This window comes from Archocentrus centrarchus, chromosome 17, assembly GCF_007364275.1.
Source record: "Archocentrus centrarchus isolate MPI-CPG fArcCen1 chromosome 17, fArcCen1, whole genome shotgun sequence".
Lineage (NCBI taxonomy): Eukaryota > Metazoa > Chordata > Actinopteri > Cichliformes > Cichlidae > Archocentrus > Archocentrus centrarchus.
The window spans coordinates 20,268,829-20,294,126 of record NC_044362.1 but is presented as its reverse complement, the minus strand read 5'-3'; the positions used below and the strand labels follow the sequence as shown (position 1 = coordinate 20,294,126).

Below are 25,298 nucleotides of genomic sequence, written 5' to 3'. Positions count from 1 at the left end.
CAAATACAGTTTAGAAGCACACAAAGTTTGGTGAAGTTCAAGTTGTGCAGATTTTCATCATTTATGAAGATTTCTGCTGAGCGATAATTATGAGTGCCCAGTGAAGAAAATGGAGTAGTGTGAGTTAATATTTGTGAAGACAGAAAAGTGAAAAGGTGAGATCAGTGATCAAGCGCAAATAACAAGAAGTGCACAAAACGGTGAACTGCTAAAGTATATGAGACAAGAAACTTTTCTTGAACAATAAAGTGAAGTTAGGAAGGAACAAAATAAAAAATTAATGAACTTCATGCTCAAGTGTTGTTTTGTGAAAAGAAGGTCAATAAGGGGGAGAGATGTAGGACATGACGTAAGACTGGACTCCAGCTCAAGAGACTGCATGGAAGTAAGAGTCTTAAATAGAAAAAGTCCTACCCTTCACAGCGAGGACAGCTGTAGTCTTCTGGCTGCCTGTATCACAGGAGTACTCTCCTGAGTCAGTCCCTTGCAGTTTGTAGATGACAAGTTCAACTACAGTTCCTTCCTGTTTCAGGTGATACTTGCTGCTGGATGTCAGCACCTGATCACCACGCCTCCAGACCACACTGACTCCCGGCTTTGTGATCTCACAACGAAGACAAGTGCTCTCTCCTGCCTGTCCTTCAAGGTTCTGCAGCTGGGCTTTGAAAAGGACAGGTTTGGCTGCAGAAAATTGGGGGGGGGGAAATGTTTAGGAGAAATGAGAACATGAATACTTTTAATCCAAGTTTTAGGCTTTGACCCACACAAAAATACTCTATGTAAAGACGTAAGTAGCAGAAGTTGGACTCAAATCTACATATTTATTTTATGGTTTAGAGTATTAACCCCAAGGTCAAGTCAAACATTCTGAGCAATATTTTAACAAAGCTAAACCAAAATGCCACCACTGTACTTAAAATGCAAGCAATAGCATACCCTTCACAGCTAATTGTGCGGTGCTATGTTGGTCACCAGCATCACATGTATAACTCCCAGAATCCTCTGGGTCAACATCATGGATTACTAGTGTGGCCAGGAGTCCTTTTTGTCTAATTTCATACTTGGCACAAGGACAAAGACCAAGTTCTCCCTTCCTCCACTCCAAAGGAACACCAGGTTTAGAAAGTTCACAGTTCAGGGTGACACTGTCCCCCTCATCAGCCGTTTGGTTTTCCAGCTCTCTTATGAAAATAACTGGGAGAGCTGATGTGCAAGAAAAAGGAAAACAAAGTAAGTATGAAAAAAGGAATAGAAATGAAGAAATAAGTGGAGTAAGGAGAAATTAAGTAACAAATAAAGGACTTGATGGAAGATGAAGACAACATGAGACAGATCCATCCTACCATTTACAACCAGAGATGCTGAGCTTATTGCATCCTCTAAACAGCACGAATAGCTTCCAGTGTCTCCAGGTCTCAAATCAAGAATATGAATCTCATGGCAGAATCCTGTTTGTTTTATCAGGTATTTTTCTCCAGAGTTCAGGATTTCTGAGCCTTTCTTCCACTCTACATGGACTCCAGGTTTCGAGAGCTCACAGTGCAGAGTGACACTACCCCCCTCTTCAGCTACTTGGCTCTCCAGGTCTTGATTGAATATGACTGGAAGAACTTGGGATTGAATGGATAAAATAATGTGTTGATATGTATAGTGGTAACCCACGGGATTTTATAAAAGATAAAGATTTAGTTTGCTATATTTTTTTAACCTACATGACTAAGCTATAATTCTTCATTCAACTAAATACAAAAACAGAAAATACAAAAAGACTCCACACAAAACAACAACACTGATCCGCAGTCATGGCTGGGACCCCTGTGCCTATTCAAAACACAGCATTTCAAAGTCTGTCAAAAACAGGCCTCAACTATTCCTGTTTGAAAAGAACAACAAAGCAATTCCACAAATATGGCATTCAAAGGTAAAATTGAGTGAGCAACATCCACTCAGGCTGAATTCAAACAAAATAAGGAGAATAAAGAATGCACAGGTGCCAATTTCTTGCCAGTGCTCTGGTATCCAGCTGTGGCAGTGGGATGAATTCAAAACCAGCAGATTTATATTCACAGTGATAAACACAGTGCAAAACAAACACAAGAACATAAAAAAGTGGAGTTTCAGACGAATGAGAAACAAAGCATGTTAATAAACTAGTAAAATACGCAAATTCACAAATTGCCAATGTGCAACTTCAAACTTGTCAGCCAACAAAAAAAAATGAGCCAAATACTCAATGATGTCTGGACATTTAACCTGTGCTATCGCAGCATGTTACTTGGCAAAGCCCAACAAGCCCGAGGGTGCTCTTTGAATTTTTCTAAAACACCAGCTGTAAAGTTATTTCTATTTAATGCTTAATATCAGTAAATATGAAATATATATCCAAGCACGTTGTTCATGCTTGAATGTTATAGTTTATGATGTAAAGTGTGGTAAGGATTATGTTTGTCCTTTTAAAAGTTTGAGGTGTTTTTCCTTCTGATTAAAACTAACTAGGCTGCAAAGTAAAAGGTTTTTGTAATATTCATATACCCCCAGTTGCCTATTGTGAGAGGGTTGAGTGTCTTTCATGGCTGGAAGGCCGCCCATTGCATCCTTTTTGTCTCTGCTGGGAGTTGGGAAGGTGGTGACGGGAACCACAAAGTTGAAATGTGACTTTTTTCTGTCTCTTTTATATTTGTAGACTGCATTCAGACAGACTTTAAAAGTCAAGAGCTTCCTTGGAATTCACTTCCACACCACCAGCACATACCTTCACTTTCTTTGGGAGTCTCGCTTTGGAACTTCAACTTGCAAGGTCACTGCTGAGGTCTCTGCTGTAATTGTATTTATTTGTAGAAATACACAAGTGTAGACTTTAATTCAACTTACATTAACTAGAACATCACCTTCACCAACAGACTGAATGATGCAACAAATCAAAAGCAACATGCTGCGCACATTTTTACATCCAGAATGCCCAAGACATCACAGCACCATCTACACTTGATTCCTAACCCTGACAGTGACTGACAGTGGAAAAGCTCCTAGCTTTCATTTTTAAAATAATACACACACTCATGCAATGCTTCGGAAATGCAGTATCTTAAAATAGCACTGGCAGTGCCATATCAAATAGCAACCAACATCACCACATGAAAACAATGAACACTGCATTATTGGAAGGAGCGTTTGATAAAGTAGAGCTCTTATAAGACTGTATTATTCAACTTTGTTTTCCATATTCCATCAAGTCAATGGGATCACAATTAAGGTAATTATAATTACTGTAAATATAAGCTGAACTTTTCAATTAATTGCACAGGACAATACACAGAGCCAGGCCCAAGCACATGACCACAAGCTTACAATATACTGTATGTCTCACAGACCTTAGTACCAGAGTAAGAGACAGAGACTGCTATGCAATCAGTACAGACATCCATTATTTGAAATAAACCTAATTACAGACAGACTTTGCAACAATCCCTATGACAACTACAAGAAGCACAGTGAACAAAACACTGAACTGCAGCGCGTGGGATACAAAAAAAATTGCATAGCAGAGAAAGGTGAGGTGAAAATATTCAGTATAATTTAATGTGATAAAATCTCTTTCATATTGTGTTAGAATTCTCTGAGGTGAGTAAATTTTATTTATTTTAGTTTTTGTTACTGTGTAAGTCTGTTTTTTTGTTTGTTTTGTTAGTTTTTTCTGTTGTTGTCGATTGTTTTCTGGGACCACAATGGAAATAAGTGTTTACACTTTTGTTGTGCAATCCTGGTTTCTTATGCTGTGCAATATACATACATATGTGTGTGTGTGTGTGTGTGTGTGTGTGTGTGTGTTTATATATATATATATATATATATATATATATATATATATATATTTGTAAGGCATGATTAACTGAATAAACTAAAGTAAGCAAAAACTTCAGTGAAATACTGTTGTGCTGTAAAACCCAGTATTCAAGAGGAAGTAAAAATAGTCAAAATAATAACTTGTGTACGAAAGTATCTAATAAAAAAAACATATGTAATATAATGTAATTAAGTACTTCATAAGTAATTAGGTTTGATTACAGACATTCTTCCTCAAGTGAAAATTGGTATTAGTGGTCATCATGAATGAGTGAATTGTAATGAAATGTCAAATTACCATTACTTCATTAAATAAATATTCAACATTCTGCCAGGTGAGTAATATTACAGTGTAATAGGAACCAATAAGTTCAATCATTACATTTTTATTAGTGGTCTCTGATGCTACATTTTTTTCAGGCATATAAACCAGTAAACTGGATGTGCATGGACCATGTCTTTTATGGTCCCGTTATCAAGCACAGAACTGATGGAAACCCACCAAATCCAGTTTTGAAGTGTGATGTGGGTTTAGGGTTTAAAATGGCATCAAATGTGTTACAGAATATCATAAACACAATAGGCAAACTTGTACTGAACTGAAACTGAACTAAATCATGAAATAATGAGGTCACAAATGCTCTGCAGGTCTCTGTACTTCATTATTCTGCTATGAACAGAGTCGTGAGGGGAGTGGCTGTCATAGCATAACAAAGCACCGGTAGCCCTGGGAACACCAAATCACCCTCTTAGTGGAATGTACATGAAAGCATAAGATGATATTGATGAATATGTCAAAACATGAAAGAGTAAAAGCATTGATTGTTCTACAAATCTTTTCTCCTAAAAAGTATGCTACATAAAATCCTAAAAAAAAAAGAGAGCGTAAATTAAAATTGCTACTACTCACCTCTGCAAAGCTCAATTAAAAACCTCAGAGAATATCACGTTCTTTGCTTTTGCATTAACGTAACCTTGGAAATAAATTTAACTACTTTAAATCAGTCACACAAACAAGCTACACTCAAACATGTCTCAATGCATCATTAGATGTGCCAAAAACTAGTAGACAAAACGCATGCATGTAGCAAAACAAAGACTGAGTGTAATGTGGGAGTAAAGTGAACTATAGAGCAAGAAACCTGCTGTCAATACAGAGATCAAATCCTTGCGCACCTTCCCCCTGTTGTTTGGTCCTCTGTCTCTGGGTAGCTGGTCTGTCAGCTGTTCCAGTAACAGGCTTATCAGCTGGGTTAAAACACAATAACCTCACAATCAGAGTTGTAACATGACTTAAATACAAGAGCCAGAACCAGCCAAACATAGATACAAACACAAATGTTCTTCTATCACCTGCTTACAAGTTAATTGAACTGAAAGCAACAACAGTAGGGTAGGTAAGAGAACATGAAGCAGCTACAAGCAAAAAAAAAAAAAGCCTCAGATATCAGCTCAGTGATCCAACATGTAAAAACAATACAAAATACCACTAACAACGTGCCACAAATAGAGCAACAAAACATTTCCTGGTTAGCACAGAACATAGCACAAAAAGAAAACAAAAGCCAGCTTCATTATGTATTTTAGTCATTTGCCTTACAATAGATATAGATGAAGAGACCCTGAAGCCCTCCCAACATATTACAAGCCTGAACCTGGACATTCACTCTGCACTGGTAGATGTCAGAGTATCCAAAAAAAAAAAAAAAAAATCCATGCAGCATGTACTGAATTACCTTCAATTCCCACTTTAAGCTCTCTTGGACCTCCCTGAATCTCCTGTTTGAGAATCTGCTGTTTAGGAGTTTGCTCAGAATTTGGCAGTGGCACAGCTAAAATGATTGACACAACATTGGGCCCACAATTTGAATTTACCATACTAAAGCAGCACATGTAATTCAAGTCTCATCAAGACTAAAAACATGACTGGAAACAAAGGCATCTTCATATCTTCATACTAAGCCAGTCCCCATGCAACAAAATAATACAGTGACCACAAATCCACATGTTGAAGCTGAAAATTTTGCTGTTTTTCTGCAACAGCACCTTAAACCACTACAAACATGACGTAGATCGAGACATTTACTCGGTGAGTGCAAATCACAACACTTTTCAGCAGTCCAACAGGAAAGCTAAGGCAAGCCAAATACAAATGAAGCCAGAAAGCAACAAGGCAATTTAAGCCAAGTCATGACCCAACAACTTTCTCCCTCTAACAAAGGTCAGCAGCCGAACAGCCAAAGTCATGAATATCTTTATGAATCCTTTCAACAAAGAGTTGCATTGCACACACTGATTCAGTGCAAAGACATGATGAAAACAGGCTGAACCAACAAACAACGTGAGAATCTATTGAAAATTACCTTCTACCATATCATTTATCTCTTGCCTCTTGTGCTTGTCTTTATCAGCTACATAGTGAGATTCAGGCATGTTGGCTGAAATGTAAATATGATATGGATATAGAAATATTACATGTTGCAGCATCAAGGAAAAAGACATACATGCATACCCTATTGTATAACAGAAAGAATATTTGGCACATCAAAAATACAGAAAATAGCATACTGACAAATATATCATGCATTTTATAGACCACAATTTAAAAGAGGATTCCACATGGCAACACAGATAAGTATAAAGTTAGAAATAAGAGACAATTATTACTATTACATCACCATCATCCCTTCATACCTTTTCCTTTGGCCTCCTGCCTCTTAGATTCTGTAGCAGCTGAAGGAGGAGCTGTCAGCTTCACAGCTGAGAGGAAATAATTTTAATTCAGATTGCTGTACATCGTCATTTACCTCACCAATATCAACTCAAAACTAAATATCATCTGACAAAACAGTTCAAAATGGAGTTTCTGGTAAAATAAAATGGAACCAGTGACTGCAATACAACAATAATGAGGATCAGTTGACTTGTAGACAAGAGAAGTTTACAGACCAAGAGAAATTAAAGGTCCAGTGCTGAGACTGCCACCAATGAAAACTACCAAAATACATAAAAAAAAGCAGCAATTCAATTCAATTTTATTTATATAGCACCAAATCCTAACAACAGTCGCTTCAAGGTGCTTTAAACTGTAAGGTAAAGACCCTCCAATAATACAAAGCAACAAACAAGACTGGCTAAAAAATGTGAAGTGAAAAAAAAGACCTTTTGCTTTATAATCTCAAATGCTCCGTAAGGAAAAGTCTAGACAGTGAGGCAAAATCTTCTCAAGAAAAGTCAAACCGTAAAAAAACGCAGAGCACGCTGCAGAAAAGCAATTCAAGGAAAGACCGGTTTCATCCTGCTGATGTGAAGGACGATGTAACACCCACAAGAATGACATTTCATTGCCCAACAAACAGAAACAAAACAAGTAAAAAATAAATACTCAGAGAAATTTCCACAATACAAGCACTTCAATCCAGACAAAACCAGAAAAAATCATTCAGTTTAATCTATTAAATATAGTTGTTATGTCTGCAGTTGAATGTGAACACACAACAGCTGTAGTGACAAAAAAGGTATAGTCTAAACAAAAAGTGAGAAATATTTCTATATTACAAAGAAAATATTTATATACCATAGCAGAATTAAATCACAAATCCTACCCTTGATCTTGAGGCTGGCTGTGGTCTTCTGGTCTCCACACACACAGCTGTAGTCTCCACTGTCTTCAGGCACCACCTTGTTGATCACAAGTTCATTCACAGCGACCTTCTGCTTCATCTGATACTTTTCTCCAGACTTCAGGATCTGTGTTCCCTTCTTCCACTCTACTGGGACTCCAGCTTTAGAGAGCTCACAGCGCAGAATAATGTCAGCTCCCTCCTCAGCCTGCTGGCGCTCCAACTTCTGTATGAAGGTCACTGGTAGGGCTGAGTGATTATTAGTTGATTAACAGTCAGTGGCATGCCATGACATAAAATATTGAAATCAGATTATTTAAGTAAAATAAGCAAAAAGAAAACACAAAAGACAAACACTGACAGTTTGCAATCATGATCAAATACAGACGGTACAATAAATATGTCTAAATATGTGTATATACAAAGCTTTTCTATACAGTAAAAAGACAACAACTAGCTTTTTGAAAAATTTCATCCTACCCTTTATATTTAGACTGGCTGTGGTCTTCTGGTCTCCACACACACAGCTGTAGTCTCCACTGTCTTCAGGCACCACCTTGTTGATCACAAGTTCATTCACAGAGGTCTTCTGCTTCATTTGATACTTTTCTCCAGACTTCAGGACCTGTGTTCCCTTCTTCCACTCTACTGGCACTCCAGCTTTAGAGAGCTCACAGCGCAGAATAATGTCAGCTCCCTCCTCAGCCTGCTGGCTCTCCAACTTCTGTTTGAAGGTCACTGGTTGGGCTGAGCATGAATTAGTTTATTAATAGTAAGTGGCATGCCACAACATAACCTATAATTTTATTGATTTATTGTTTGACAAGAATGGTATAAAACATAGAACACAAAGACAAGCACTGACCGCTTGCAATTAAAAAAAATACAAACAGAAAAAAAACAATAAATCTCCTCCTACCCTTAATGTTAAGAGTAGCTGAGGTCTTCTGGTCTCCACACACACAGCTGTAGTCTCCACTGTCTTCAGGCACCACCTTGTTGATCACAAGTTCATTCACAGCGACCTTCTGCTTCATTTGGTACTTTTCTCCAGACTTCAGGACCTGTGTTCCCTTCTTCCACTCTACTGGGACTCCAGCTTTAGAGAGCTCACAGTGCAAAGTAACACTCCCTCCCTCCTCAGCCTCCAGGCTCTCCAACTTCTTTTTGAAGGTCACTGGTTGAGCTGAGCATGTTTTAGTGGATTAGAAACTGTGCCAGTATAATCCATAAAACATAAAAATACATACAAAAAAAAATACAAAGTAACAAATTCCTAGGAACAGTGATCTGCACTGACATACAAACTTAAAAACAGTCTACCGACTAACTGTGAAAATCCTCCTCCTACCCTTTACACTAAGGCTGGCTGTGGTCTTCTGGTCTCCACACACGCAGCTGTAGTCTCCACTGTCCTCCGGCACCACTTTGTTGATTACAAGTTCATTCACAGAGGTCTTCTGCTTTATCTGATACTTTTCTCCAGACTTCAGGACCTGTGTTCCCTTCTTCCACTCTACTGGGACTCCAGCTTTAGAGAGCTCACAGCGTAGAATAATGTCAGCTCCCTCCTCAGCCTGCTGGCTCTCCAACTTCTGTTTGAAGGTCACTGGTTGGGCTGAGCGATTATTAGTGGGTTAGTAACCAGTGGGAGGCCATTACATAAAACATAAATAACAGATAACAAAAATATAAAATAACAAATACTGAGAAACAAGAATCCCCAGTAACATCCATCCATCCATCCATTCTCTTCCGCTTATCCGTGGGCCAGGTCGCGGGGGCAGGAGCCTAAGCAGAGAAGCCCAGGCTTCCCTCTCCCCAGCCACCTCCTCCAGCTCATCAGGAGGGACCCCAAAGCGTTCCCAGCCCAGCTGAGAGATATAATCTCCCCAGCGTTTCCTGGGTCTACCACAGGGCCTCCTCCCGGTGGGACATGCCCGGAACACCTCACCCAAGAGCCGTCAGGAGGCATCCTAATCAGATCCCCGAGCCACCTCAACTGGCTCCTTTCAGTGTGGAGGAGCAGCGGCTCTACTCTGAGCCCCTCCCGGATGGCCGCACTCCTCACCTTATCTCTAAGGGAGAGGCCAGCCACCCTTCGAAGGAAACTCATTTCTGCCGCTTGTATTCGCAATCTTATTCTTTCGGTCACTACCCAAAGCTCGTGACCATAGGTGAGGGTAGGAACGTAGATCGACCAGTAAATCGACAGCTTCGCTTTTACACTAAGCTCCCTCTTCACCACGACAGACCGGTGCAGCGTCCGCATCACTGCAGAAGCTGCCCCGATCCGTCTGTCGATCTCCCACTCCCTTCTCCCGTCACTCGTGAAAAAGACCCCGAGATACTTGAACTCCTCCACTTGGGGCAGGAACTCGTCCCTGAGCCGGAGAGGGCACTCCACCATTTTCCGGCTGAGGACCATGGCCTTAGACTTAGAGGTGCTGATTCTCATGATTCTCATGCTGATTCTCACGCCAGCCGCTTCACACTCGGCTGCGAACCGATCCACTGCAAGCTGGAGGCCACCACACGATGAAGCCAACAGGACCGCATCATCCGCAAAAAGCAGAGATGAGACTCTGAGGCCACCTGGCTATGCCTAGAAATTCTGTCCATAAAAATTATGAACAGAATCGGTGACAAAGGGCAGCCCTGACGGAGTACAACACCCACAGGAAACGAGTCCGACTTATTACCGGCTATACGGTAACATACAAACAGTAACATACAAACTTAAATCCACTATGCCAGCCAACTGCAAAAATGCTCTTCCTACCCTTTATATTTAGACTAGTTGTGGTCTTCTGGTCTCCACACACACAGCTGTAGTCTCCACTGTCTTCAGGCACCACCTTGTTGATCACAAGTTCATTCACAGAGGTCTTCTGCTTCATCTGATATTTTTCTCCAGACTTCAGGACCTGTGTTCCCTTCTTCCACTCTACTGGGACTTCAGCTTTAGAGAGCTCACAGCGCAGAATAATGTCAGCTCCCTCCTCAGCCTGCTGGCTCTCCAACTTCTGTTTGAAGGTCACTGGTTGGGCTGAGCGATTATTAGTGGGTTAGTAACCAGTGGGAGGCCATTACATAAAACATAAATAACAGATAACAAAAATATAAAATAACAAATACTGAGAAACAAGAATCCCCAGTAACATCCATCCATCCATCCATTCTCTTCCGCTTATCCGTGGGCCAGGTCGCGGGGGCAGGAGCCTAAGCAGAGAAGCCCAGGCTTCCCTCTCCCCAGCCACCTCCTCCAGCTCATCAGGAGGGACCCCAAAGCGTTCCCAGCCCAGCTGAGAGATATAATCTCTCCAGCGTGTCCTGGGTCTACCACAGGGCCTCCTTCCGGTGGGACATGCCCGGAACACCTCACCCAAGAGCCGTCAGGAGGCATCCTAATCAGATCCCCGAGCCACCTCAACTGGCTCCTTTCAGTGTGGAGGAGCAGCAGCTCTACTCTGAGCCCCTCCCAGATGGCCGCACTCCTCACCTTATCTCTAAAGGAGAGGCCAGCCACCCTTCGAAGGAAACTCATTTCTGCCGCTTGTATTCGCAATCTTATTCTTTCGGTCACTACCCAAAGCTCGTGACCATAGATGAGGGTAGGAACATAGATTGACCAGTAAATCGACAGCTTCGCTTTTACACTAAGCTCCCTCTTCACCACGACAGACCGGTGCAGCGTCCGCATCACTGCAGAAGCTGCCCCGATCCGTCTGTCGATCTCCCACTCCCTTCTCCCGTCACTCGTGAAAAAGACCCCGAGATACTTGAACTCCTCCACTTGGGGCAGGAACTCGTCCCTGAGCCGGAGAGGGCACTCCACCATTTTCCGGCTGAGGACCATGGCCTTAGACTTAGAGGTGCTGATTCTCATGATTCTCATGCTGATTCTCACGCCAGCCGCTTCACACTCGGCTGCGAACCGATCCACTGCAAGCTGGAGGCCACCACACGATGAAGCCAACAGGACCGCATCATCCGCAAAAAGCAGAGATGAGACTCTGAGGCCACCTGGCTATGCCTAGAAATTCTGTCCATAAAAATTATGAACAGAATCGGTGACAAAGGGCAGCCCTGACGGAGTACAACACCCACAGGAAACGAGTCCGACTTATTACCGGCTATACGGTAACATACAAACAGTAACATACAAACTTAAATCCACTATGCCAGCCAACTGCAAAAATGCTCTTCCTACCCTTTATATTTAGACTAGTTGTGGTCTTCTGGTCTCCACACACACAGCTGTAGTCTCCACTGTCTTCAGGCACCACCTTGTTGATCACAAGTTCATTCACAGAGGTCTTCTGCTTCATCTGATATTTTTCTCCAGACTTCAGGACCTGTGTTCCCTTCTTCCACTCTACTGGGACTTCAGCTTTAGAGAGCTCACAGCGCAGAATAATGTCAGCTCCCTCCTCAGCCTGCTGGCGCTCCAACTTCTGTATGAAGGTCACTGGTTGGGCTGAGCCATTTTTAGTTCATTAGTAAACAGTGACGGGCCACACCACAAGATACAAAAACACATATATAAAACATACTGAGAAACTGCATTCAATCACGGCATACTGACATAAACAAACTATATGGAGTAACTGTGCAGAAATGCTCTTCCTACCCTTTATATTTAGACTAGCTGTGGTCTTCTGGTCTCCACATAAACAGCTGTAGTCTCCACTGTCTTCAGGCACCACCTTGTTGATCACAAGTTCATTCACAGAGGCCTTCTGCTTCATCTGATACTTTTCTCCAGACTTCAGGACCTGTGTTCCCTTCTTCCACTCTACTAGGACTTCAGCTTTAGAGAGCTCACAGTGCAAAGTAACACTCCCTCCCTCCTCAGCCTCCAGGCTCTCCAACTTCAGTTTGAAGGTCACTGGTTGGGCTGAGCATGTTTTAGTGGATTAAAAACAAGGCCAGTGTAAACCATAAAATCTAAAAACAAATTCTGAGAAACAGCAATCTGCCATGACATGCAAACTTAAAAATGCCCCATTACTAACTGTGAAAATCCTCCTCCTACCCTTGATCTTGAGGCTGGCTGTGGTCTTCTGGTCTCCACACACACAGCTGTAGTCTCCACTGTCTTCAGGCACCACCTTGTTGATCACAAGTTCATTCACAGAGGCCTTCTGCTTCATCTGATACTTTTCTCCAGACTTCAGGACCTGTGTTCCCTTCTTCCACTCTACTGGGACTCCAGCTTTAGAGAGCTCACAGCGCAGAATAATGTCAGCTCCCTCCTCAGCCTGCTGGCTCTCCAACTTCTGTTTAAAGGTTGGTGGCAATGCTGCACAAGCAAGTTTTCATTACTCATTAAAGTTTGGTGACATAAATAGTTTAAGAAAAGTTTTAACAAGGCCACAGAAGTTTGAAAATTAGCACACAAATGTTTCCAAAACTGTACTGGAAAAGACATGATGAATCCATACCATTGACTTTCAAGGTAGCAGATGTCTTCTGGTTCCCACAAATGCAAGTATACTCTCCGCTATCTTCTAGCTTCAAATTCATAATCTGAAGTATACAAGAGCCCTCTTCCTGCTCCATGTTGTACTTCTCTCCAGGTTTGAGAATTTCAGAGTCTTTTTTCCACTGAATAATGGCTGCAGGTTTTGATAACTCACATCGAAGTGTCACACTCTCCCCTTCTTTTTTCTCCTGGTTTTTGAGCTTCTCAATAAAACTGGTGGGCAGGGCTAAAATAAAATGAAAATGACTTGATTCTAGAGCATTTGGGTTTTGTTGGGTTATGAAATAGAATGAATAATGAGAAGCTAGGATGACGGATGATTTGAGGTGTTCCAGTTGTCCAACATTAGTCTTTGGAACCATCCACAGTGAAGTTGATTTTGAACAGTGGACTAAATCTATCAGCAAAATCTAAATTATACTGCACTAAAACAAATTAATAATTTCTTAAATTAAAAGTATAACAAGACATTATCTTTGGGCACTGGTCACATCAACACATGCTAATGAATGTCATTCATAGTTTGTGGATGTATAGACAATACCAGTCACACATACACTAGACAAAGATATAATTGCCACTTAACACAAAAGCAAAAGCACATCTTGCAGTAGCCTAAATAATGCAAAGGACTGAAAACTGAAAAGTTTGCTCATACGTTAGATAGTATCACTTGGTTTGGCACCAAATGATGCATATGTGCTCTTCTCTCCTGTAACTCCTCCTGAATGACTGTCTGAGTCCACTCTAGAAACATCAAATAGCCCCAGAGTGGGCTTCCTGCGCTAGAGCCTTGAGGAGACTTGACTACAGATGAGTATGCTCTAGTAATACTGACATAGTAAGAAAGTATCTCCAAAATACTAAACATCCTTTGTTTTGTTTTGTTTCTACTACAGGCACAGTCTTTAAACCAAATCCAAACCATACAATAAGCAATATGAACATGAAAGTACTAAACAGCAAACTCAAACAGGCAAATGAAAAACTTAGTACAAAAAGTAAGGAAATTTGTGTTTGGTCAACAATTTCTTTGTTGTAACAATGCTTCTTGGCAATAAATCTTATACTGTTAGAAAGCCTGTTTATTTCAACTTAAATGGTGCCACATTTATAAGGAAAATGCATTTGTGGGTTGAGCAGCAGAGTTGAGTATGTCTGTTGCACCCATGAAAAACTTGCCAAATCTTCTCTGCCAATGCCAAACAGCTTATTCTGCTATTGACTCTGGTTTGGTGTCATTTATTGGATTGGATGATTGAAGTCTGAAGAAACAAGACATATTGGCAATTTAACAATTTATTCATTTAACAAACAGTTAGCATGTGGAAAAACCATACACAGCCACAACAGCCCGGCACCTTCTCCTTAAGCTAGTCACCAGCTTGGACACACACTGGTGAAGGATGGCATCCCATTCTTCAACCAGCAAGTCAGTCAGTGTGGTTGTGTTGGTCATTCTGGCACAACAGCACGCCCAAGCTGATCCCACAAGTATTCAATGGGGTTGAGGTCAGGACTGCAAGCAGGTCATTCCATCCTTTCCAGTCCAAAATTCTGGAGGTAGTCTCTGATAAAACCCATTTTGTGGGGGCGAGCATTATCATCTTGGAGGATAGAGTTTGGTCCCAGACTGTTTGCAGAATTTCATCTCAATATCTGAGATTGCCTCCAATGAAGACAAGCCTTTTTTTTTCAGAGAGGGAGCTACTGCCCAACACCCTCACACTGCCTCCACCAAAAGCTGTTACTGTATTGGTGCAGCAGTCAGCATAGCAGTCTCTGCATCTTCTCCACACTTTGACCCTACGATCCAACCGCCATAGGCCAAATCTGGACTCATCGCTGAACATAATGTTCCTGCACATGTTCAGGTACCAATCAAGTACCTAATTTTCAGGACCTGGGGTACCATAAGCTCAAAACAACAGCCAACAACAGAATAAGCTGTTTGCCATTGGCAGAGAAGATTTGGCAAGTTTTTCATGGGCGTAACCAACATACATATATATAAATATATAAGATTTATTTCCAAGAAGCATTGTCACAACAAAGAATTAATCAACCAAAGAATTTCCTTACTTTATGTGCTAGGTTTATTAATTTAATTGTTAAAAAATATTCAGTCTTACAAATCTGAGACTTGAGGGGATCCATCCTTAGTTACTTACAAACTAAAAAGTTTCCAAATTTTCTTCTTTTAAACAGAAAAAAAAAATTGTGTCACCAAAATAATAAAAGGTATTCTCAGCTGCCTTATTATTTCCACACACACACACACACACACACACACAATGTAGCCACTAGCAATTATAATCTTCCATATCTTATGAGAACATACATGCAACATTGTGACTTTTATGCCGAATTTATAAAAATAATAAGACCAAGATAAAAAAAAAATAAATAAAAATCCCAGCTCAAACCTTTCTGCAGTGCAGCAAGATGAAAGTAAGAACAAAATGTTGTCTTACCTTCATACACGCTTAAGATCTCACCTTTAACGGTCACCTTGGCCATGCTCTTGGCAGTGCCCACGTCACAAGTGTAGATATCAGTATCTTTCTCCTCCAGCTGTTTGATGGTGAGAGTTAAGACACCATCTTTCTGAGACATCGCATATCGACCTCCAGGTTTGAGCTCTGCGTGGCCTTTAAGCCATACTACCGTGGATGGGATTTGTGCCGTCTCACACTGCAGCGTTACAGAGCTCTTCTCATCTGCTTCACTGTCCTTTAGCGCTTTAGTGAATTTATGGATTGGTTCTGTAAAAAGAAAACTTCACTGTTACAATTTTAAGCACAGCATGAAACAGTGCAGCACTATCCCAGAATATATTCCATATCTAGTAAAGATATCATTTTTTTAAGATGTTGAAGTCATAAGTAAGGCTCTTCCATCAAAGATGAAAAGTGAAATTAGAACAAAACTATTTTTCAATCTTCTAGTCTTACCCTTGATTTCTAGCTTGGCTCTGGTGGTTGCACCTCCAATAACTTCACAACTGTACTCTCCAGAGTCTTGAGCAGACACATTATGGATGGTCAGTTTCATGACTTTATCCTGCTGGCTGATCTCAAATTTCTGGCTCTTTTTGATTACTTTGCCATCCTTGGCCCACTTTACAGTGGAACTAGCCTGTATCACCTCACAAGTAAATACGGCATCTTCCCCTTGAACAGCACAAATATTCTGCAGTCCTTTTGATACAGATGAAGCTTTTCCTGCGACATAAGAGGATAAAATGTTAATTTTACCAATTTACTCTTTATCAGAGCTGATTAAAGATATCAAGCTTACCTTCAACTGTTAATGTTGCTTTGGAGCTCAAGTCTTTGATATTGAAGACTACCTCACCAGCATCAGCAGGGGTAACGTCTTTAATAGTGAGTATGTATTTGCGTCCTTTAGCGGAAATGCTGAAACGGCCTCTGTTTGTAACAGCTTGGCCATTAACAGTCCAGGAGGACTCATCTGTGCTCTCACGAGACAGGATGCACTCAAAGCTGCATGCCTCTCCCTCATTCACTTCAACTGATTTCAGGTATTTAGTAATTCCAATACCAATTTCTATGATAGAAACCATAATATGTATCATTTAACTGTATATATGAAAAGCAGTGTGTAAAAATAAATATACAAAATTAAAGAGAAATACATACCTCTGACAGTAACCTTTGCCTTAGATACCTCAGTGCCAAGGTCACAACTGTACTCTCCAGCATCTTCTCTGGTGACATCCTTGATGATCAGTCCCAAAGACTTGCCTGTGTGAAGGAACTCATATTTTGGCCCAGCTTTTAAGACTTTTCCCTCTTTTTTCCATATGGGGGAAACTCTTGGCTTGGATGCCTCACATGCCAGAGTGATCATGCCTTTCTCTTCTCCAATAACATCATCCAGTGACTTAAGGAACACAGCGCGCTTCTCTGCAGGTAGAAAGCAAAAAATGACTGAGGGATATATAAAAGCTTCATTTGTGAAACTGTGAAAATTGATCAAATCTTCTCACCTTTAACCTTGAGTGTGACAGACTCTTTGACCTTGCGGACTCGAAAGGTGATCGTTCCTCCATCTTGAGGTGCCAGGTTCTTCAGTCTGAGTTTGTGAACCTTTCCCTCGTGAGTGATGGTGTTTACCTCATTTGTGAAGAGCACCTTGTCATTCAGAAGCCACTGGGCCTCTTCATCAGCATAGTTAATCTCACAGGTGAATACTGCATCGCTGTCTTCATCAACTTCTGTGTTGGCCAAGTGCTTGGTGATTTTAATTTCACGTACTAGGCAAAAGAATCAGGACAGCAATTTCAGTGTGAAGCGCAATCACAAAATATTCTAAAATTACTTTATGTTAACGTTTGAATTTTCTGTTATTCAAAAAGACTGTATAAAAGATGGATGCAGCTTCTCAGTCTGAAATATGAAGCAAATATGGAAGAACCTGCATTTTTTTTTTTTTACTGGCTGCAAAGAGAAAGTCAGGTGTCATAGATGTCTTTTGTAAAATCAGCTCAATCACTAATATCAAGTTAAATAAACTATTACTGAGAATCATTATCCAAAGAACATGTCCTTGGTTTCTCAGTTAGAGCCACTCCTCACTCCTCCATCCATTCACTTATCCTGTTCAGGGTTGCCGGGGGAGGGGGGGGCAGGCAGAGTGTACAGGTCGCCAGCCTGTCGCAGGGCCAACACAGAGAAACAGACAACATCCACATTGACACCTTTGGCCAATTTAGAGTTTCCAATTAACCTAACCCCAGTAAGTGCATGTCTTTGGGAGGAAACCACACAGACATGGGGAGAACATGCAAACTCCACAGAGAGAGAGAGGGAGGGAGGGGCCCGGGCCAAGGTGGAATCGAACCCAGGACTTCCAGATGGTATTCTAACTGTGAGGCACAGTGCTAACCACCGCGCCACCGTGCTGTTCGCTCCTCACATCTGGTTTCAAAAAAACGAGATGGATGGCGATGAAAACGCTGAGCTTGCTGCTTCACAACAGGACTTCACTAACCAGTGGCTGATGTCACAGTGGTTTCATCCATATTTTATATGCAGTCTTTGGATATTCAAATGAGGGAATTCTACCTTCAACAGTAAGTGTGCCTTTGGTCTCAGCAGGTCCAGACTGACAGCGGTACTCTCCGCTGTCATCCTCAGCCAACCTGTGGATGGTAATTTGTGCTCGTGTACCATCTTGCTTCATGTTGTACTTGTCTGATGCTGCCAGAGGTACCTGACCTTTGAACCAATTAACCTCTTTGGGTGGAACAGAGAACTTGCAGCTGAGTATGGCTGAGCTTTTCTCCTTTGCTTTAACATCTTTAATGGCTTCTGCAATCTCAAGTGGGCGCTCTGAATGTGAGAAACAATGCCTGATTAGACTCAGCTCAAATATAATGGAAATGTTCTGTGTACATCTAGAAAATATGCTGTGCGAACATAAAACTCAAAACGTTTACCTTTAACTGTGAGCTGGGCTAAAGATTTGCTCTTCCCAGCTGTAAACTGCACAGGTCCTGTCATTGATGCTTTGGTCTTTTTGAAAGTGAGACGGTGCATCGTGCCTTCTTTCTCCATCTCAACATCAGGCCCCTCTTGCAGAGCAACTCCATTCAAAGTCCATATGGGAGGTTTCACTAGTTCCATACTGATTTCCACTTCAAAAAGAGCTGCAAAGGGTTCTGTGACTTCTACTGAACTAAGTTCCCGCACTATGCTGATGGACTGCTCTGGAGGGATCATAAAAAGAGAATGGAATGGTTAAAAGTCAGTGACAAGAATTCATGAAACCAAACTGCAAATACTTTACATTATTTACAGAAATCAATAAATCATACACATTTTTTGTATGACTATAAATGTGAACTTACAAGAACTAAAGGGTGAGATTAACACAGGGTGACTTTTTTTCTTGTATTTTATAAGGTTGTTGAAATATTTTAAACTTATCAAGTGTTGCCTGAGAGTTAAAGGAATTTTAAGGCTGATAATGGTATCTGGGAGTTTAGAGGTCAACACAAAATGTAAACAAATAATTTTGACAGCGATCCCACAGATTTTTATTGTTTTTTGGTTTATTTTTAATTATATATTGAGAGAGGCATTTTACATGGTAAAGTATAAATTCATCAGTACTCTCTAGTAACACTATTTCTTTATTGCATGTTCTTCTAATGCTGTTATATGTATTTCCCTAAATGATCTATTGGTTTAACCCTACAAATTGTGTACTTAATGAGCTAAAATATGCACAACCACCTACTTATATGGCTGCCCATATAACAAATATAACACATATGCATTGTAAAATTCCTTGTATAAGCTATAGCTCATAAAAGGAATTTATTTTTGTAATGCTGCATGCCACTACTTTTCCATAATGCCATAAAATTCCCAACATAAAACATTAACACATCAGCAAAACTAAAAATGGGTTATTTCTCCAGCAGTTGCACCAAAGTTTAGTTTTTCATTTAGATTCAGAAAAATCTTAAAATTACAAGTTCAGTGTTAATTAATTCAGTAGGTCAGGTTGTTACAGAGCTGCCGAGAAATAAATCAACATATTACACACATATTTCCCATTAGTACAATATTTCAGATGTATTATGACATATACCTCATTGAACTGGAGACTGATGGCTTGCCTTGTGAGAATAGTACGAAAAAGTGTTTACTGTGACAATAAGTTTAAAATGAACTTTTGTCATAATCCACTGTTTTACCTTCCACAAGCAGTTTACAGGATGTCTTGTCATCAGTGGCATCACAGGTATACGTGTCTTCATCCCCAGAGTCCACATCATTAATGGTGAGCTTCCGGTACACGTCTTCGCTTTTGATCTCGTACTTCTTGCCGGGTTTGATCTCCTTCTTGTTTTTGTACCACTTCACATTTGCACTGGCACGTGACACTTGACATTCAAGATGGCCACGGTGCTTATACATCGCTATCTTATCCCTGAGTTTCTTCACAAACTTGACAGGCAGCTCTACAGTAACAATAACACTGCATCAATGAAAGCTATTATGTGTGCCACAAAGGGACAGTAAAGAGCATTACTGCAAACGGTTTGCCCGGATGGTACATTAAGGCCTTTGACAATATATTAATGCTTGCATCTTGATATCAACATGTTTTGCAGAAGCTAAAGCAAATTGCACAATGCTTTAAATAGGAATCAGCACAACACTAACACAGAAATTAGACAGCATATGCAGCAACTTACAGCAACTTATAATAAACTGACAGCACACAGCTAATCTGTTTTCATAATTAAATAATCCTCTGCAGGAGATTTTTAATGGACTAATTATGCCATCTTACTGTAACACACAAAATCTGTTTGTTTGCCCACAGTCTTGATCTACATGATCAAGAGATAAGCAATCAAAATTAATACAGAGATGCATCTTAGGCCCCTGACGATTCTTATCTATACCACACATCATGTTGCTAGGAAACCACCTACAAACGGGCTAAGTGACTCACTTGAATTATGCATGGTATGTTATGATGCCTAGAAACCACATAACAATGGACTAAAATCGCTGATGATACAATACTGTAGCATTGGCATCTGTTTCATAATTAAATCACTTTCCTATACTTCTGGAGATTTTCAAATGCACTAATTATGCCATCTTCATAAACCATCACACTTTCATTCAAAAAAAAATGAATGATTTTCCTCTGAAAAAAAAAAGATAAACCTCAGCTATTAAAACACCGAGCTGTGTTGTTGTTGAGAGGTGCTTGTTTTGCCATCAAGCTTCAATGAGGAATAACAATGCAAATGTAAGTTACAAATGGATTTTATGTCTTACCAGAATAAATATTTTCAGAATGACACACTGTGGTAACTCTTTTAGAAAGACATTAACATTGTCATAAAGTTTTACATTTGTATCAGTAAACTGACATTTTCACAAATCAGCCAGGATATCAGCTTACATGCAAGCATATTCTGGCTTCTCCGTGGCACAATAACTGATTTACAGAAGCCATCATGTTCATCATGTTTCAAATTTAAATACGTGTTTTATTATTTGCAACTTTCTAAGAACTTTTAACACAGTGGGAAGAAATAATCCATTTGCAACTGCATTAAACATTGTAACAAACACTGTATTAATTAGCTATTCCCATGCAACAATGCATTCAGAGTTAAATAACTTTTAGCACATAGCACACACATTTGTTTACCTTTCACTTTAAGTTTTGCAGCTGAAGACGCTTTCTCCGCTGTAAATTTTATTTCACCTATATCTTCTCGGGTAACAGACTTAAAAAGCAGAACATGGGTTCTGCCTAGAATTAGAAATAGACAGCATGTTTTAACAAAACATCTTTAATAGTCCTAATTATTATTCAGGCAAATCCTGGAACATCATATGATCATGCATCTGGTTTCATTAAAATGGCCTTCTAATTTCTTGAGGCCTTACCCTCTTGTCTCATCTTGATGTTGTCAGTGGCTTTGAGTTTTGTATTTCCTTTGTACCACTGGCAGTCCACTTCATCGTGTGAGATTTCACAAACAAATGTAGCACTCTCCTTCTCCATTACCTCTACGTCTTCCAGCTTCCTAACAATCTTGATATCTCTGGCTGTGGGAAATAGAAGCCAAGTCCAGAATTTTTTTTTTTTTACCCCAGATTAATAGTACCCTACTGATTTGCTTACGTTTTGATATAATTAGTAATTACCATGAACAGTGAGCTTGGCAGAGGTGTTATCATCAGTAGTGCGACAGACATAAGTGCCTCCATCTTCAGGGGTGCATTTGTTGATGACCAAAGTGCGCTTTCGGCCCAATGAATGAATACCAAAGTTCCTTCCCGGTTTTAGTTCCATATCATCCTGCAGATTCATTGTTTTTTCAAATTGTTACACATGAACTACATACTTTAAAATCACCAGACAGTAATAATTTCTCACCTTGAACCATCTGACATCTGCATTCGCTCTGGACACTTCACATTCAAAAGTAACCTTCTCCTTCTCAGGAACACTGATATCCATAATGGGTTTGGAGATCATAGCAGGAGGTTCTGTAGAATTAGCACACGAGACTACTTTAGATTGGATTTGTTTTAGGGAACCTCTACCTTATCAGGACTAACGTAAGCTCGCTGTTACCTGTGACAATCAGTTTAGCTGAAGTATGGACTTCCTCTGCTTGGAAGGAAATACGTCCTGCATCCTCCCTCTTTAGATTGGACAGTGTCAGGGTGTGCTTAGTTCCCAGAGCTGTGATGTGGCAGTTTAGCCCTGACTTTAACTTGACCCTGTCTCTGTTCCAGGAGCCTTCAACATTGGCCTGACTGAGTTCTACCTCAAGTGTTACTGTCTCTGTTTCATGGGCTGTGGTTTCAGTTAGACCCTTTATTACCTGAATCTTCTTCACTGAAGGGAAAAGGAAAAAAAATGTTAACATGTAGGACTGATTTTGTGATAGTATGAGTTCACTTGTAAATCAGACTTTCTATTCCATAACAATAACATTCTATTTCTTATCAAGGGCTTGGAGCCATAGGGGTGTAAGTGACATTTTGGTCAAAATTGAGATATATATATCAAATAAAAGCTCTTGATGTGCTCTCAAAATTACAGGAGTAAAATATTAATAGAAATAGAGTTATTCAACAAAAACCAAAAGGCTTAAATCTGAATGCACAGAAGCAGTTGGTGCCAAAAGGGCATAAGTGCATTTACAACAAAGACAATATTGTTCATTAAGCATTGTGTCATCAATTTGCAAAAAGAAACATGCTTAAAAAAAACTAAAATCAGTATACAAATTAAGAGCAAACTATGGTCATTTTTTTTTGTTTTGTTTTGGCACTCCTGTAAAGTTGGCGAAATGTCACTTAGTCCCCTTTGGCTCCAAGCCCTCGTTATGTTATCCTCAGAATATGCACATTATGTATTTAAAAGTCTTACTCTCCACACTAAGCTTGGCCTGGGTCTTGTCATCCAGAGTTTCACAGGAGTAGAAGCCACGGTCAGCATAAGTCACACTCTTGAAGACCAGAGCCTGCTTAGCGCCCTCTACCCGAATCTCCATGTTTCCCACAGGTTGCAGCACTACGCTGTTCTTCATCCACCTGACTTCATCTGATGCCTTACTGAGCTCCACTTCCATTTTCACTTCACTTTGCTCCTCCACTGTCAGGTTTTCTAGCTTTTTCTTAAAAGTCACAGGTTCATCTTGGAAGGGGCACAAAGAATGTTTAAAATCACGAGTAAACAGAAGTATTGGTTCACAAACAGAAATAGCTGAACAATATATCCCCATTCTTACGTTGCACTTGTAGGGTAGCTTTGCAGCTTTTGCCTTCTGCATCAACACTAATCTCTCCTGCATCTTTTTGAGTGACTGAGGTGATGGTAAGTGAATGGCTGCCACCACCTTTCTCAAGCTTGTACTTCTGCCCAGCAGTGATGGGTATACTGTTGTGGAACCATCTAACACTGACGTCTGCAGGGCTGACGGCACACTTGAAAATGGCATCTTTCCCCTCCATTGCAGCCACGTTGTTCAGTTTAGTGATCAGCCTCACTAATCTCGGTGCTGAAAGGAATAAAACATACTTACATGAAAGACATGGTTTCCATCCCTAAAAGATGAATTTTTGAGTTAATCTGGTTAATTACCTTTAGACGAGACTTTAGCAGATGTCTTGTCATTTCTACACTCACAGCTGTATTCTCCTTCATCTTCCTTAGTCATGACAGTCACAGTGAGAATTCGCTTGGTACCATCTGTTCTGACACAGTACCTGCCTCCAGGTTTAATCTCACGGCCATTATGGTGCCATACAGCATCCCCTGAAGCTTGATTTAGTTCGCAAATCAGGCTAAGCGTACCTCCCAATTCCACTGTTGCAGGTTTTAAAGGGACAACAAACTTCAAAGCTGAATCTGAAAAGAAAGCATGAGACCAAAAGTTCAAAGCAAAAATCTGGTATCTGCAGAAGATACCAGATTTGCATACATCAACTGTAAGTTGTGCTTTAGACTTTCCTATGACCTACCTTTAACTTGAACTTTGAACTCCAGCTTATCATCAGCAGTTTGACAGGAGTACATTCCACTGTCTTTCATTTCTGCAGATTTCACAGTCAGAGTACGAGAAAGGCCTTCTTTTTTCATTTCATACTTGCTGCTCTCCTTGAGCTCCACACCATCTCTAAACCATTTCACACTGCCACTCTCTGCGGTCAGCTCAGTGGATAAAACAATGCTTTCACTTGCTTGAATAACATATGCATCCTTGACTGCTTTCTTCTGGAACTTGACGGCTACATCTAGAAAGAAGAATTTATTTTCAGTACTTTGTGCACCTAAATATTAATCCAATTCAGTGGCAACATATATTTAAAATAAAGTTACCTGTCAGTTGCAACTTAAATACCAGCTTCTCTGTTCCAGCCTCACAAGTGTATTCTCCAGCATCCTTTTTCTCCACTTTTTCTATCACCAGCTCACGAGTTTTCCCCTTAGAATCCATGTGGACTCCTTTGCTGGAAGTCAGCAACTTGCCATCCTTGTACCATTTTACCTCTGTCTTGGAATCTGACACCTCACAACTTAGCGTGGCTCTCTGGGAGAGATTAGCTTTCACTTCCTTCTGGACCGACTCCTTGTTAGAGAAGCCAACAGCAGCTTCTGACCAGCAAAAAAAATAAAACCATCAATCCATCTGAAATTTCAAAAAACTTTAAGCAAATATGACTGATGACTTATTGGATGTAAACAAGACAACATGACAGAAAAAAAACAATACAGCAAGACTAATTCAACACACATTAATATACAGAAAAGTCTTAGCAACGCCTTATTCGGCTCACCTGCCACCTGTATCTTAAAGGCCAGCTTCTCAGTCCCAGCCTCACAGATGTACTCCCCAGCATCCTTCTTCTCAACACTGTTGATCACCAGCTGCCGACTCCTGCCTTTCGATTCTACATTAACTGCCTTGCTGGTGGTCAGCAGTTTGCCATCTTTGTACCATTTTACCTCTGTCTTGGTATCACATACCTCACAGCTCAGGGTGGCTTTCTGGGAGAGATTGGCTTTCACTTCCTTTTGGATAGACTCTTTGTTGGAAAAGACAGATTTGGCTTGGATCTCTGCAGAAGAAACAGTGAAAAATATCACAGCAGTGCAACATTTTCATTTAGAAAAAATAAAAAACACATTAAATCTACAATTTAAGAGACAAAACCCTCCAAGAAAATCAAATATAACATCATAGCAACAAAGTGGAAAAATATGTAGCATAGCCAAAACTGGGGAACAAAACAGCTAAAATCCAAAAGGATCACAGTATT

General features: G+C 40.3%; 1 protein-coding gene across 1 annotated transcript in view; it reads right to left on the bottom strand.

Moving 5' to 3' along the window:
* Positions 1 to 25,298, bottom strand: part of obscnb (obscurin, cytoskeletal calmodulin and titin-interacting RhoGEF b) — a 64,454-nt gene that overhangs the window by 24,486 nt on the left and 14,670 nt on the right. The window contains 31 exon segments of the mRNA XM_030752564.1: positions 415 to 681; positions 937 to 1,203; positions 1,344 to 1,610; positions 5,580 to 5,675; positions 6,538 to 6,603; positions 8,386 to 8,652; positions 8,818 to 9,084; positions 10,249 to 10,515; positions 11,680 to 11,946; positions 12,100 to 12,366; positions 12,505 to 12,771; positions 12,914 to 13,180; positions 15,453 to 15,719; positions 15,909 to 16,178; positions 16,255 to 16,524; positions 16,617 to 16,883; positions 16,967 to 17,233; positions 18,045 to 18,311; positions 18,419 to 18,688; positions 19,685 to 19,951; positions 21,166 to 21,270; positions 21,408 to 21,569; positions 21,669 to 21,822; positions 21,901 to 22,013; positions 22,102 to 22,368; positions 22,906 to 23,172; positions 23,267 to 23,536; positions 23,620 to 23,886; positions 24,000 to 24,272; positions 24,358 to 24,633; positions 24,816 to 25,097. Coding sequence (XP_030608424.1) covers positions 415 to 681; positions 937 to 1,203; positions 1,344 to 1,610; positions 5,580 to 5,675; positions 6,538 to 6,603; positions 8,386 to 8,652; positions 8,818 to 9,084; positions 10,249 to 10,515; positions 11,680 to 11,946; positions 12,100 to 12,366; positions 12,505 to 12,771; positions 12,914 to 13,180; positions 15,453 to 15,719; positions 15,909 to 16,178; positions 16,255 to 16,524; positions 16,617 to 16,883; positions 16,967 to 17,233; positions 18,045 to 18,311; positions 18,419 to 18,688; positions 19,685 to 19,951; positions 21,166 to 21,270; positions 21,408 to 21,569; positions 21,669 to 21,822; positions 21,901 to 22,013; positions 22,102 to 22,368; positions 22,906 to 23,172; positions 23,267 to 23,536; positions 23,620 to 23,886; positions 24,000 to 24,272; positions 24,358 to 24,633; positions 24,816 to 25,097 — 7,413 coding nt within the window.